General features: G+C 43.3%; 1 protein-coding gene across 2 annotated transcripts in view; it reads right to left on the reverse strand.

The window, feature by feature from the left end:
• Positions 1-15,592, reverse strand: part of ppp2r2ba (protein phosphatase 2, regulatory subunit B, beta a) — a 39,769-nt gene that overhangs the window by 13,284 nt on the left and 10,893 nt on the right. Inside the window, exon 1 of one of the 2 annotated variants that reach the window (XM_063490630.1) lies at positions 6,321-7,080. The exons of the other annotated variant lie outside the window; for it this stretch is intronic. Coding sequence (XP_063346700.1) covers positions 6,321-6,390 — 70 coding nt within the window. The 5' untranslated portion in view covers positions 6,391-7,080. Of the gene's footprint in view, positions 1-6,320; positions 7,081-15,592 lie in introns of those variants that run through there. 2 annotated transcript variants of the gene reach the window in all.

The following is a 15,592-nucleotide window of genomic DNA, read 5'->3' on the forward strand; positions in this document are numbered from 1 at the left end:
CTCTAGTTTCAATTTAAACGTTAGAGAAAGTCACATTCACAGATGAGGCCAGAGGGATTCTTACGAGCACGTGTTGATAATGACATGATGTGGGAGGGCAAAACTAATTATATTTGAATGAAGAAATAATAACCTTTCACAGAGAAGACAAAGTCTGACCTAATTGCAGCCTGGGAGAACCCTTCAATGCACCATGCTGGTGTTGCATGTACTGTAGCAACACATGCTAAACGCGCTCTGTAAATGCATTTGTACACCTCATACATGCACTACATGTATGAGATCTCTCTCTCTCTCGCTCTCTCTCTCTCTCTCACACACACACACACACACACACACACACACACACACACACACACAATAATGTCTTCTAGTACCACCAGGCCAAAGTCACTCATGTGAATCGAATGGAATCGGCTTAGCATTCAGCATTCTTTAATCAAAGCTGGTTTCGCCCTTTTTTGCCCTTCTCCTCTCTTTTTCTGCCCCCTCCCCATCCCCCCACTGCCTCTCTTCTTTTCCCTTCCCTTCCCTCATCATCATCATCCACACATTAAGTCACTGAGGGGAAACAGTAATTGATGGATGCTATTTAACAAGTTTACACACGAATACATCCTTCAATCATCTCTTTGAATGATCAACCAGGCAGAGCCAGTGGAGCTGAAACACGTGCTAACGTGATGGAATGCTCCCTTAAATGAGTTTTTTCTTTCATGCAAATGATTTCAGACCAGACATGACACGCGGCTTCGTAATTGTGTTTGTGAATGGCAAACATCTTCTTCAAATGAAACTTTATGACAATAGAAAAATTAATTCGCAGCACTGTCACAGGTGGGCAGGGTCTCTCGAATGATTTCTGCTGTTGTCAGATGGGATTTTTATTACATGACCAAGATGGACTTGAATTAGAGGGAAGCCAGACACTGGACTGATCAAATGCTTACTTTGATGGACACACACACACACACACACACACACACACACACACACACACACACACACACACACACACCTTCATCAGCAGACCATAACCAGATGAAGCCTATAAATCCTGTGGCCAGCCAGGTCTGACAAAGACAGGTCAGCGCTTCCTGATGCATCAGAGGGATGCTTGAGATAACACACATCCATCACCAGTAATAACTCAGACGAGCCTGCTGGCCTGCTGCTCAGATGTCTACATGTAAGACTGAATTAAAACAGGCATGGCACAGTTCTTATCTGCTTCTATCCAACAATCTGACCCCCAATAACCCCTTCACTGTGCAATATAGAATTGGCAATCAGACCAGCTGGATGGAAACATAGATATGCATCGATTCTGGAATGAAAACCCCGTACGAAGAGCCAGAGACACAGGAAAACCAGGAAGGGAGGGAGAATATTGAGTTTATTTATAGAGGCCTGTGCACAGCACACCACACAAAAGAGAGAGGTGCCACTAAATGCAATCACAGAGAAAGGAAAAGTCTGGGGAGAGAAGTCTGTTTCTCGAAATAGCTCAATAAAAGCTTGTACAGCAAGTTTCACTGGCACAGACACCGGCAGAGACCAAAAATAAGAGTGCCCTGCCTAACCTCTAGACAACGCATAATCCTGTCAGGAGCTAAGGCAACAAGAAAGCAAATTGAGGTTGATCTCGTGGCACTGCGGAGTGGTGTAAGACACAAAGACTTGAAAAAGGTGTGCCTGAATAGAAAGCAAGTTGCATAAGGGGTGTGCAGTATTTCCAGGTAGAAGGAGGGACGTGAGCAACCTGGTGCTGTGCAAAAGCTTTGTTAGAGTTAGAGGTAGAGGGGAAAGGATTACAGCACTTGTGCTGAGCTGCCTGCGTCAAAGGATCAAGCCGGAGGATAATTCAAGTCTGTTCTTACACTCCCTTTCACCTGCCAGTCTTGTTCCCTCAATGACAATTAACAAATGTATCTTTAGTGCCATTCTTCCTGGGGAATGAATAAACACATGCTAGTATTACATGCTCTGGAAATGGAGACCATTCATGTGCTGAACAAGCAGCTGATAATAACTTCAATTCACACCACCAACAATAGAGATCAATCACATTTTTGAATAAACCCCACTACCTACTGGTCCGGTACCCCGTCAGATGATTAAGGCTTTATTTAACTCTATTACCTTCACATAAAGCAACAGAGCACAATGCAGGTCTCCTCATCAGAAGAGAATGACTCTTTGTAAGATCTGGAGTGAACAAGCTAATTAACCTGGTTTCTCCAGGATCAGCCCCATGAGACTGAGACAGGGTGTGTGTATTTTGTGTTCCTTTTTCTTGCATGTGTGTGTGTGGATTCTTTTGTGCATGTATCTTTGTGTGTGTGCATGTGTGATTTTTTTTTTTTTTGTATCCCCACACTCCAGGGAGTTGAGGGTGAAATGGGCAAGACGTGATACTGCTTCTCTCCTCACACTTCATTAACACATCGCCGTGGTACACATCTGACTATAGACACAACACGGGGCAAAAATGGAGCAGAGGAAGAGGGGATAGATGAACCAGCATTCATCCCCTGCAGGCCCTAAGCTGAATACCAAGAAGAGTGATTTCAAATTCTTGTTATTTGGTATTCTTTTAGAAATTGAAAATACAGAGCAGGGGGGATGGTAGGAAAGCGAGGATGCGCAGTATTATAATCCCCCACCAAAAACAAAAGCTGACACTCACGCTCGATCTGTCTGCCTGCGATGCTTTGGTGAAATCCCTTTCATCTTCCTGTTTTCAAGGCTGAATCAAAGATTAGATGGCTGCTGTACAGACTAAAACCTCACATTTATTAGTGACCTTATCACCAGCACATGTAGCATTCTGAGTGGCGCTGCTTCCTTGACAGGACACGGGAATTAGCTATCAAAACTTACAAATATATCCCATTATAAAATCCCAGAAAGGTCAAGCACTGCTTAGCCTTGAGGCTTGCTGCACCCTGAATGACTCACACACAGTACGTCTATCCCAGCGCTAACTCATCTACTGACCAGGAAGCCATATCACAGTAGAAAAATAGGACATTTTTGTCATCATCCTACAGTAGCAACACCACGGGTATTCTTTAATAAATTCTCATTAAATTTTCATGGTGCTTCAGACTTAATAAGAAGCTAATCAGGGGATGAAAGCAGCTGCTGAATAAGGAGTGCGACTCGCCCCAACTTCACAGCTTGCCATTAAGCCTCCGCTACCCCCCGCACCATCTCCATACATGCACATGCACAGTCTTTCTTGCACTATGTGAGGCGGGGCGAGGCGTTTTGAGTGCTTCATAGTAAATAATGGATGGGACCTGAGGGTATGGTGGGCTAAGTCTTTTTATGCCGGGGTCCTAAAGTGTGGCCCCAGGCCATTTGCCTTGGCACAGCCGACCGAGCTCTGGCTCTGTTCTCAGCAGCAGCAGCGGCAGCAATAAAGGCTGTGAGCTCTCTGTAGTGGGACTGCATCAGTATTCAGTGGGACTAGAGAGGTCACATCACACACAAGCTTGTATCAGACAGATGTATAACAGGAAAGCAAAGAGCAAGAGGTAGAATGCGAAGAAGAGGGGGGCAGGAGAGTGAAAGAGGAAGAGATTACATGTCCGACCAGTTGTTCTTTAAGTCATTGTTCCACTGGCAAAATTGTAAAGGACCAGAAATCAATACTAAAGCAGACGTTATGTTAGGTCCTGCCTCACAGCCAGAAAGCTATTTGCATTTTTAAACCCAATGTGGTGCTATTTCATCCATTATCATAACATCCAAGGAGGAGGTGACTGAAGATGAACTGTTGTAGGAGCACCACAGTCCACTGACTCAACACGCGTATACACAGCCACAGTGAGAAATCATCCATTCTGTCACCATTAGCAACGTGTCATCTGCAGGCGGTTGCCGAATGCAAATCAGAGTGTAATACAATTTTCTCTCCTCTAGATAATAATGATGACTCTGGAAACTTCACTTTAAGATTGAGGAGACTGAAATTTCATGCCTGACTACGAATGACTACAGCGTGTTCAACAGAGTCAGTGTAACCACCCACAGACCCACCGAGCACTGAGGGGTGGGATTGGTGCAAGACAAAGGTCAGCGTGAGTGACATCATTAAAGTGTCCTGCTTTTGTGGGCAAGGATTGCCTGAGGGGAAACCCAACCAACTCACTGCTGCTCATCAGAACCACTGTCTGTCTGTGTGTGTGTGTGTGTGTGTGTGGTCTGCACATACTGGGTCTGATAAAAAAAATGTGCAGTTTGGGGAATTTATAGAGATAGGCAGCAGACACCAACACTAGCCCGTAAGGCTGCAGACTGACTTTATAGCACTTAAGGGTGACAAGGATTTAGAGGTTGAAAGGAGACACACACACACAGTATTTCATGATATATGAAGTGTGATGATCAGTCATAAATTACAGCAATAAAACATAACAAAAGCAGACATCTGAAAAGCACAGATGGGCTTTAGACTGGATGGTCCTTTGCTTTGGGAGGACACATTTGACAGTCCTCGTGCTGAATGAATGAGATGGTAGATGGAAGAGTGGGAGAGACAGAGAAGGAGCGACAGGGAGATGAAGATTCCCTGCCGTTTTTCATCTCAGCGCACACATCAAACAAAGATATTCATCGCACCCTCTCGCGCTCTCGCTGCGAACCGGTGGCAGTGAGTTTAGCTGTGACAGAGAATCATCTAAGCCCTAGGCAAATAATGGTGCTCTCCATTTGAATGAAGAAAAGGAAGGAAAAGGGACGAGGGGAAACGGCACAAAAGCGTGCAAGAATGAGAACATACGTATGTCTTTTGAGCCCTGACTTTGTTTCTCCTCCAGCCTGCAATGGCATCTGTAACCTGAGCCCCACAGAAGCTCTGTGGCGGCTCTGACCCACCCTGCAGCCACTCATAACCTCCAACAACATCCGTCCTATTCAATTGTGTAGAGTGTGTCCATAAATATCTTATCCCATGTGGAGCTCCATAATATTTGAAATTACATTCCTCTTTGCACTGATTTTGTTCCTCACCCAATCTTATGGTAAGTGGGTGGCAAAATGTGTCTGGTGTGAAAAAAACGAAAGGATTTCCCAGTTCTGCAGTAACTATTTATACAATTGGCAAGCCTTCCACTGAAACACTGCATCAAACTGAACAATAAAAACCACTCAACAGAATAGGACAATTAAGCTGAAGATGGGAGATGTCCACTTATTAAGGAATTGAAAGTTGAGCTTAATCTGTGGTTAAAAATATAAATTTATTCATATGTGGCCCTTGGCATTTACAACAAATACAGTACAGAAGGGCATTTAGCCTCTATGAAGTTTGATTGTACTGCAATAATTTTAAAAGCCATCAGACCTCAATGTTTTTGTAATCTCAATGCTATCAGTGCAGCAGATAATGTCTATGAGCAATCTGCATAATTGCATAATGAGATCAACCACCATTTTCACCTATAAATCAGTGTTTTATGTTCATTAGCGATCCAAGGAGCTCATAGAGGACAGCTGCAGCTAATTGGCAGAACATAAGGGAAGTATTAAACATCACTTTTAACAGGTTGGAACTCAAAAGGCTGATGTGTGTGGTCAATGAGGAGAAACACATGCATGGAACAGAGCAACATTTATAGCTGCAGGGTGGGAAAAAAAAGGTTATGTGCATCGCATACAGTGAAAACGTGTGTCTGTGGATGCATGTGTGCTAGAGAGAGAGAGATGGATCCATATTTCATTGTGTTGTCTCCTTGAATTAGGGCACCTTGCCTGCTCCTTTTTGTTTTTCAAGAAGTGCACACAGAAGGAAAAAGAATACATTTTTTTCACTACTTCACACATTCTCTTTAAACTCAGAAACTAGGGAATACATCCTGTACTGGTGCCTCTACAAGGAAGAATCCAAACAGATTAAAAAAAACCCTGATTACCCTGATCAAGATGCTTATTATAGCGCTAACCGGTGATGGGAAACCACCCCATCCTGCCCAGTTATTACATTCTCACTGCATCTTCACCACAAATGACCAGAATGTTCCGGTAATAACCCCAGCTTATTCTGTGACTAAGGTGATTAAACGAGCTTTAAGTGATCCCACCTTTATGCATTTAATAGTCCCCGCACAGCATCATTATATAGCCTAACATGAGGATATTTATTTTTATCATCCATTTATGCCATCTTATGTGTAACCTGCTGTCATTTACAGGCTACTTAATAATTAGATTGACCAATTTCTTGCTGTGATATTAGCATCCCTTTAGCTACAGCCGCAGGTTATTTACTGTCAAACACCTTTAAACTGTGTTTCTTTTCAACATCAAAATACCTTCGGTTGCATAGTTGTGGTCGCGAAGGAAGCTGTTGTTGATTTTCCGGGTGTCACTCTCCTCCTCCATTGATAAATCGGCTGATTCGAAATCCTGAAAGCGGCAGACCTGCTCCCATCCTGCCCGGTACCGTCAGCAGGCGGGCTGTGGGACCAGCGGGGGGCCTGTCATGGCTCCAGATCTCCGGTGTAATCAACACAATCGCGATCAAATACCTGTGATGACGACGGTGCACGGGGCAGGTCCTGTCCACACCTCGGGTCGCATCCAACAGACCGACCGTCCGCAACGCAGTGACAGTGTCGATTCCAACAGTGGGTTTAATAGCCTAATTATTGCAGCGCGTCATAGGTGCGTCTGCCTCAGGGAACTCATCAAACGCGTATCTCCCAAAAATGTCAACACGGAAAACCTGCAGCTTAGAGCTGATGATGATTCAATAAACGTCTTCTTGAAGGTTGAACCTGAAGTAGCAGCAGCAGCACGGGCGCACTCCGTAAATCTGTTCTGGAGGATTGGAGTTTAGGCAGGCGAGATTTTCCCCTCCCAGTGCCAGCGGGGCGGGCGGGATTATGCGTCAACAAGCTTGCTCCGATCACCTCCGCATTTCCATGTCATAGCCTACAGCGATGCATCTTCACTTTTCTGGGTCCACATTCTGTATGGTCTCCTCGCTCTTTCTCATTCATTCATTGATCGAAGCGGCCCGGCGCCTGCGATCCCTGCAGCTCAGCTGACTCACTGTGCCGGATAGCGCAGAGCTTCACTGTAGCTGCCCACTCTGCTGCTGCGCTTCAGCAGGGGCCCCTCCCTGCTGCTTGACGGCTGGCTCTTTAAAAACCTACAAGCAGCAAACGTGACGCTCAGTCGAACCACCAGGACTAGTAAAGACTTCAAAATCTGTTCACAGATTTTTGAACCACCAAGGTTTGTGTGTGTGTGGGTGTAAAGTCACTGGTAGCAGGTTGCTCTTAAACTACCATTCCTCCATTCTTCTTCAGAGGCATCTATGCACTGCAGTGGCTTGTGTTACTTTTCTTCTAATTAGGACCCTAAAAACAGCTATTCAAGCCACAACACTGAGGTTTGGATGGATGTGTTATGAGATGCGTGACATGGCACATTTCTGTCCAAACACATGACAGAGGTTTCAGAAATTAAAGGCAGAGAGGGGTCACAAAGCAGAAAGACCGAGACAGAGAGAAGGAAAGGTAAAATTAAACTAGAGAACAGAGATGACTAGAAAGAATAAGAAAAAATAACCAGAGGCTGATTAATTAGATTAGTAAGGTCACCATCTGCGGCTCTTTCTGGAAAGATCTGATTTTACTGCTGAGTTTAATGACGACGCACAAAACGAGGCTTCTTCTGGTCAAATCATAATCCTTAATGAGTGTGTGTGTGTGTGCAGCATCAGAGTGCAATGCATCTCAGCTCTATCTACTCACTTTACGCTAAATCTCTTTGGTACCACAAAGGGACTGGGTATCTCCCCTGCACGAGCCTCAGCACACATAGCATCAGCAGAGATTGTGGAGCCCCCTCTACTAAATGCATTAGCTCTCTAATCCACAGGACCATTTGCACATCCAATCCTCTTCTCCTCTACTAATGGGGATCTGGCTGTGAGGGAGGCATGCTGCACATAGCAAAAAAACAGGGGCCTACTACACATGCTGTTTTACACCCCATCAACCTCCAAACTCCATCTCCATCAGAATACATTACGGGGCATTATCCATGCAGGGGGATAATGAAGGCTGCTGGAGCATCCGCGAGGACTTGTGGTTCACGTTTCCATATTTACAGTCCTCCGCGCCTTTAATGAAATCAGCAGAGAAATGCTGCCATCCTTGACCCTCTTAGATTTAACTGAGTGGTCAATAGCATTTCCCACCTCTATCAATATTTAAACAGGATATACGGGGACAAACGAAACACAAAGCCCTCCTCTTCAACAAAGACTTTGGCTAAGTCACAGCTGAGCAGGCCGAATAAACTGAAATGGAATCGGCGAGACAAAAGGGTTTTATAGAATGCAGCCACATAGATGAGAGGTTCAGTTTTGTCAGATTTTGTTGGGAGTTGAGGGGGGGAAATTATGAGGCAGAGACACGGTTAAAGCACAGATATTTGACTGTATAATGAAGGAATAAGTGGAGACTGCTGCTTGGAGCCAGAGCCTGGGATCAATGCTACAACATCCATACAATATCCTCTCTCCCTGCCTTTGTCCCATTCGCTGTGCATAAGTCCTTACCTGCATTCCATTCCCCTCCAACACTTCATAATGTGACTAAGAAAGTGATTACAGGTTGATACACTCATATTCTCAAAGCCTTCACTCAAAAAGCCCCAAGTTTCTTCACCCCACGGCTCATTTGATGCTGTCCTCCTCCTCTGAACACCAAGCTACTTGTTCTCCTCTGCTACCTCAGCTCTCTCGCTCATTACACCCCATCTCCCACTCCACTGGGTAAGACACTAGTGACTGAGCGTCTACAGCCCAGCTGCTGCGTGTCAGACTTGTAGGAAATGCTCTGGGGGGCGGCCAGAATTGGAGAGCGTGTCCTCAATTCTCCTCGATCGTGTGGACAAAGTGGGTTAAATTAGACTCCAGCAGCACCAAGCATAGGGACACAATCACGTGGCAATGATATTTTAGTCATGGCCAATTGCTTTCCTTGATGTGTGGTAATTGCTTGACCCGGGGATTCCGGTGAACGACTACAGGAGGCAAAGACGCCGTCTGCATACCAAAAAAAACGCATACATACGCTTTTACATATAGATACTTGAGAACACCGCAGCTGTTCGGCACAGTTCCCTATACTTCTACACCTTCATTGCAATTACCTCATATCTCAGAACTTCAGTCAATAGTGCATTGATCAGTGGATAATGTCAGGTTTAAATAGGCGAAGATATTGACTATTGTCATCAGTTAATCCAATAAATAGGAGGTTGTGGTAAATAAATCCCAAAGCATATACGGCACACAAGGTAACCATAGTTTGGGCTGAAAATGCAATAGTTTATATTACACCAGTTATCTTGATTGTAAATTGTTCATGTCAAATCTTAGACACAATGCTACTTTGAGCATAATGCTAACACAATTACAGTAATAATAGAATAGACTAGAATATCTTTATTTGTTATTGTAAGGCTATACAACAAAATCTAGATCATCTCTCTAAGCGATTTGTTAAGAAGTCCTTGATCCATCTGCATGTGTCATCACCGATAGCTAGATTTAGCAGTTTGGTCATGATTATATCAAACGCAGAGCTGAGGTCTACAAACAACAATCCTGCATATGTCCCCAGGTGTTGAAGGTGAGTCAGTGCAGCATGGAGACGGCGTTTATAAGAACCTCTGTTGACCTGTTGGTCCAGTGTGGCTGGAAGTGAAGTAATAATGCCAACTCCCTGGTCTAGTGATGTTTTTTAGCATGTTCACTACTTTATTTCAATGTACTGACATGCTATCGTTCTGCAACTACCAATATACACGACAAGGTGCAAAAAGAAGGGTGACCGGAATGTTTTGCAGGGTTTGTGATTCATAAATCAAATTGCCTATAAACATGACATTTTCAATTGATGGTGCAAGAGGAAGAGGTAACTAAAGTTATTACAATTATTCCAGAGGGGAAAAACAACATCTGTGCCACATTTCATGGAACATCACTGAGTAGCTGTTGAGGCATTTCAACAGAGAACCTCACGGTTTCACAGAGGGAAATGTCAAGAGATGATCAGTCATAGGGACACGCCATTTGGAAACATAAATGATGACGCAAAAAACTGTGCCCCGGGCCATCGAGCTGGTTTATCATATATTTCATCAGATGTCAAAACTCTGATGTGCTGGCAGAATAAGACTAAAAGTCAGCTTTTTTTCCACACAAGTAATTTCTATCATTCATTTTATGTTCATGTTTATCACAGCTTCACTGAAACATGCCCATGTCAGAAGGCAGAACACAAATGTTATAGTCTTACCTGTTCATTTAACTGGATGCAGTTCAGTGCAACATGACCGGGGCACTCATTCAAATATGAAGAAACATGTTCACGTGACATTTGATTAATGATGAACAGAGCATTAAGATTGAGCTGCTGAGCAATAATAATATCTATAAAAGATTTCACAGCATGACATGTTCAAAATTTCTTGACAATTTATTTGACACTTGGAACAAGTGGTGGACTGACCGATTGAGGCTGCCTAACACTGCTCATGCTGCTGCAGCTTCAAATCCAATATTGCCATAATTGCTAATTGATTTACAGCACTACCCACAATGCTTTAATACATTCAGATATTTTAAATGAATAGCTGCCGTCCCTTGAACAGCACAACAAAATCTGTGATGGAAAGCAAATCTAAACTGCCTGAAGTCATACAATCATGCAAATTGAAAACTATGGATTATTTTACTCAGGAAAGCTGTGGTCTGAGAAACACGTTACAGAATTAAGATTTAACCCTAGGCGATGTTTGACCTACTTTGTTTCAAGATTTATTGTAGAATTATGAAGCAGGTATTCTCACAAAACAGCTGTTCCTAAAAACTGCCATCATTTGACCAGGATGCTTTAACTGAACATAAGAAAGGACTCTATTATTATATTATAATAGTCCAGAGGTTTGAAAGCACAAAATGCAAAATAAAACAAAATACATTAAAAACGCTAAAAAGGCCATTTTCTTCCTCTTTAAGGTAGAAAGGTAAAGCTGTAATTCAAAATATATACAGTAAAGCCTATTTAGTAGTTGAGCTGATTTCGTATGACATGCCTCAGTGGGACAAGCTGTATCAGAGCACAACATGCTGAGCTACAAAGTTGTTATGGTCATAATTTTTAATGTCTGTTCACCGGTTTTAGATTTTTTCTGTGTTACCCAACAAATCAGGATGATAATCATTCAATGGCATTAAATTCCCTCTCCAAACATTCATTGCCTGCCATTAGCCATGCAACCCACCCTGGCATTAAGCGCAGCTAAACACACGGGGGTAATAGGATTGGCCTGGCAGTCCATCTGTCAGGGGACTGAGTAGCGGCAAACCCCAAGGAACAAGTACCTGGCCTGGATACGCTCTCTCATTCTGCCCTTTCTTTGCGGTCTACTCCGGAAATATTTATACTGTTTTTAAATGTAACCTCTGTGAAACTAAAACACTGCCATTCGAGCACATAAATGCCAGAAGGAAAAGGTAAAAAACTGGAAAATACAGTCTCTAGTGGGAGTTTATAACCTCCTGGCTTTAAGTAATAAAAAATGCTGGTACTCTTCTGTTAATAGACTACAGATGGAGATACATGTAGCCGGCAAATGAATTGAGTCAGGGTGGGGGAGGGATAACAGAGGAGAACGCAGGGCCTGGAAGAAGGAAGGGGAGAAAGATAAAAAGATGGATGTATAGTTTTGGTTGAGGGCATTAAATCAAGCCTAGAGGCTGTCCCTAAATCAGTAGGCTTTACTCTTGGTGTCATTCCAATTACATCAGGATGAGACTAATGCTCCATTGCTCCGAGACTTCAGACCAGCAGGATTGGATTTTCTGTTTCCCCCTGACTCTCTATTCCCCTCCCCCACCCCACCCCCCCTTTTGCTCTCTATCTCTCCCTCCTTCGCTCTCTCTCTGCCTCCCTTGATAATAAATTAATTGAAAAGAATGCATGTACAATGATTAGCGCAGGACGTAGCATTTTGGTTGAACATTAATCAAGTGAAATGATTGTGTTTGCATGTACACACCTCAAGAACAGAGGCATGGATGCATGACCCACATTGGCATCTATATAATGCAGGTACCCTAATCACAAAACACACACATATACACACTTATAATAGCCTTTGTTGCGTTAAAATGTTACGAGCAATAAAGCAACATACAAATTGGCCGACAGGTGAAGAATCCTACAACGCTGTTACACATTTTGATTTGTTTTCTGACTACACGGTCTAGTCTTGTTGAGAGGAAATGGTGCCACTTAACTGAAAATCATTGCATTGCGCTGCTACGGTTGCTAGGTAACTGCAATTGAACTGGCATTGCAATGCAACACAACAGCTGTCCACATAATTGGACAATTAAGATCTTAAAATGTCATTATTTTGGTTATATTCATCTCTATAAAGGCTCAAGCACGTCCCAACACATTTTGTACTAGTTGGGTTAATGGGAAGAACACAGAGGGCTCATGTTCGGAGGAAAGCTGGCTTTCATTAGTGAAAATGATCAGCGCTTTATTGGGAGAAAACAGCAAAAACAAAGTCTGTCTGTGCGGCCCTGAAAGACTGGACAAACACCGTGTGTTGTTAAGTATGCTATATTTAACCTACAGGACTTTCCTCTATGTGTGGACGCATGAAAGACCGACTGGTAGAAAGTAGGTTAAGCAGGTTAGTGAGTGCCTACAAAGCCACCTCCCCATACACAACTAGGGATCAATGCGCAGCTTATGTTCAGGACCGTGGACAGCTCTGCACTGTGCTGAAGCTAGCAGAAAGTGAAAAAGGCCTAAAGGGGAAATACAATTTCTATAAAATGTTTCTTAGATGTCGTATAGCTCGGCTTTCATTTGAACAAATCAGAGAGAAAAGCTAGTGGAGTTAGTTCAGGAGCTGCTTCTAGTATGAATTAACTAGTCAGTATAATAAAAAATGACTATCACAAGTTCTCACAGCCTTTTGTGTCTTCAAATATTTTCTCTGTATCAAACTAACAATCAAAAACTAAGAATAACAAAACAAAGAAACTCTTTTCTGTAAATGGAATTCTTTTCCAGCTTTCACACAATTATAAGCTGTTGTAATGTACATGCCTACTGTGTGTGCTGTAGTACCATTCTGAAGCACTGTTATGTGCCAGCCATACAGCATGTAGGTAATCACGCTTGTTGGACAGGGAGTGTCTATTCAAGAAGAACTCCTGTTACTAACAAGAACAGCAGCAGTGTGGAAATAGCCTGACCCCACATCTGAACACGTTGCCTCCCCCCTTTTTTTTCTTTTTTTTTTTTGCTACAGCTTGCCAGAGAGGGTTCCCTGCAGCCATTCAGTCATGTTTCAACCAGCCCCATGTGACAACAGAACATGTTCTCTGTGCACCTCGGTTCAAGAGTCCCCCACCCACACACACACAGACTCAAGCTCACACACGCAAATGCACATTGCTTTATTACAATAGTCCACACACACGCACTCCGTCAACAACAAAGACAAACACATGCAAGCATGTCACACTTAGAGGCTGTAATCTCCAGGAAAATCCCATTTGGCAGAGCAGCTGCCAGCGTGGATCACAGATAGACTGTAGTTGTGGTGCCCACAGGGTAGCAAGCTGTCCATCCACACTTTTCTATCAAGTAGAGTCGCCAACCACCCACCCACCCCCGAAACCGACACGCACACCTAAAGATGAGCTTAAGATGGGATCAGGCCCTACCACTGTGATGGTAAATTCTTGCCATTTGCCACTCTAATAGGTAGGTGTCAATAAGCTCAAACAGCCTTTTTCTCATTTAAACAGGGCTTTGCTTTGTTATTTAATTTATTGATTTGTTATGAGTGGGATCTATGTTGCAACGTAGCTGCAGGGATTTAACATTTTTGATGTAGCATGATGTGAGGAGACTTTCTGGCAAAAGTGGTCCGTCCATCTGTCTGCTTATCGTGCTGGCTGGCTGTCAAAAACACTTTCTCTGTTGATGTGAAATGAGACTTGGATAATAAAATAAAATATTAAAACCATTCTAAATCTTTCATATGCATTACAGATCTAATAAAAAACAACAACAAACTATATCCACCCATCACAGCATCCATAAATGTTTATAGAATAAAATTAAACATACAATGACAGCATGTCATGTGCTCGAGGCTCCAGCATTAAAGGAGATAATCTTATAGCACCACCAGCTGGTAAAAAATAAATATTACATGCTTGAACCTAGGCAACGATTTAAGATTGATTTAGCTTATTTTATAACTCCGGCCATGATCCCTAAAAGCTGTTTGTCAGCCTGTACAGTTTACAGTACCACAGTTATGCATCTGTGTAATTTGGGTTTGTTTACTATTACATTCACATATTTATTTATTTTTTTGGACATAAGTGTGCCTACATTGTTAAAGATAAATGAGGCTGGGTCCTGTCTTTGTTAAGACCAGAAGAGCAGGATGTGCATGTGCATTGTTGAGCAGGGATGCACCCATCTTATTCGCCCCTTTGTATTCACTATTCATTTACTAAAGTGTCTCCATGTGATGCTAAGCTTAGAGAAGGTCATTCACTGGAAGAGACCTATTGACTGGTCTAAAGTCGTGGCACATTGATTGTATGTGTGTGTGTGTGTGTGTGTGTGTGTGTGTGTGTGTGTGTGTGTGTGTCTTTGCATGTATATAAGACGTGGGTCACATGTCAGTAGGAAGAGTTTGCATATACCGTATCATCATGTACAAAGAATTAAAAGAAGTACATGTGAGTATGAGATTACACATTTTCATGGTCATGCCAGGTTCGTGCATGTGTCCCGGATGAGCGGCATAGATACTGCTCTCCCTGCATGTGATGTGACAGCATCAATATGGAATCCATAATTTGCTCACCCCTGGCCTCAGAAACAAAGCATAGCTAATTACTCTGGTGACACAGAGGGCACAACCTGCCAGCTGAGGGCCTGGAGGAGAGCTTTGAGCTGAACTAGCTGCGAGAGGTCGACGTGTGGAAGCGGCCCTGTGATTTCTGAGTGTTCACCGCAGATGTTAGAGGCCATACACTTGGCTGCACAAGTATGCAGATAAACACACTCACACGGATTTTTGAGGGCAGTGGCGCTAAGAGGACCTCCATCTCCTCTGACAGACAAGTGAGTGAAGCCGCAGAGAGAATGTGAAACGAGGCGGGGAGTCGGGCTGGGAGTTTTGCCTTACAGACATGCTTCAGTAATCACACAGCAAGGAGGCAGACAGATAGGATGTTTCTTTGTGAAACAGCCATTTCCTCCATGCGGAGGTTCTTCCTGGCAAATCTAGCTCCTGGAACCTGACCCTGCTGCTTACAGTGAAAACCAGTATGCTCAGACAATCACATGTTACATGTTCAAACTGTTGCTTTTCCACTCAAGTGCTATGTGAATGTAAAATAGCAGCAATCAGACACACTGAAATATGTCACACACATCTGCGGGGCACACGTACTAATCTCACAGCTAATGGCTTAAGTTTGAGGTAAACAGTAAACAGCCCTGTG

This window comes from Pelmatolapia mariae, linkage group LG2, assembly GCF_036321145.2.
Source record: "Pelmatolapia mariae isolate MD_Pm_ZW linkage group LG2, Pm_UMD_F_2, whole genome shotgun sequence".
Taxonomy (NCBI): Eukaryota; Metazoa; Chordata; class Actinopteri; order Cichliformes; family Cichlidae; genus Pelmatolapia; species Pelmatolapia mariae.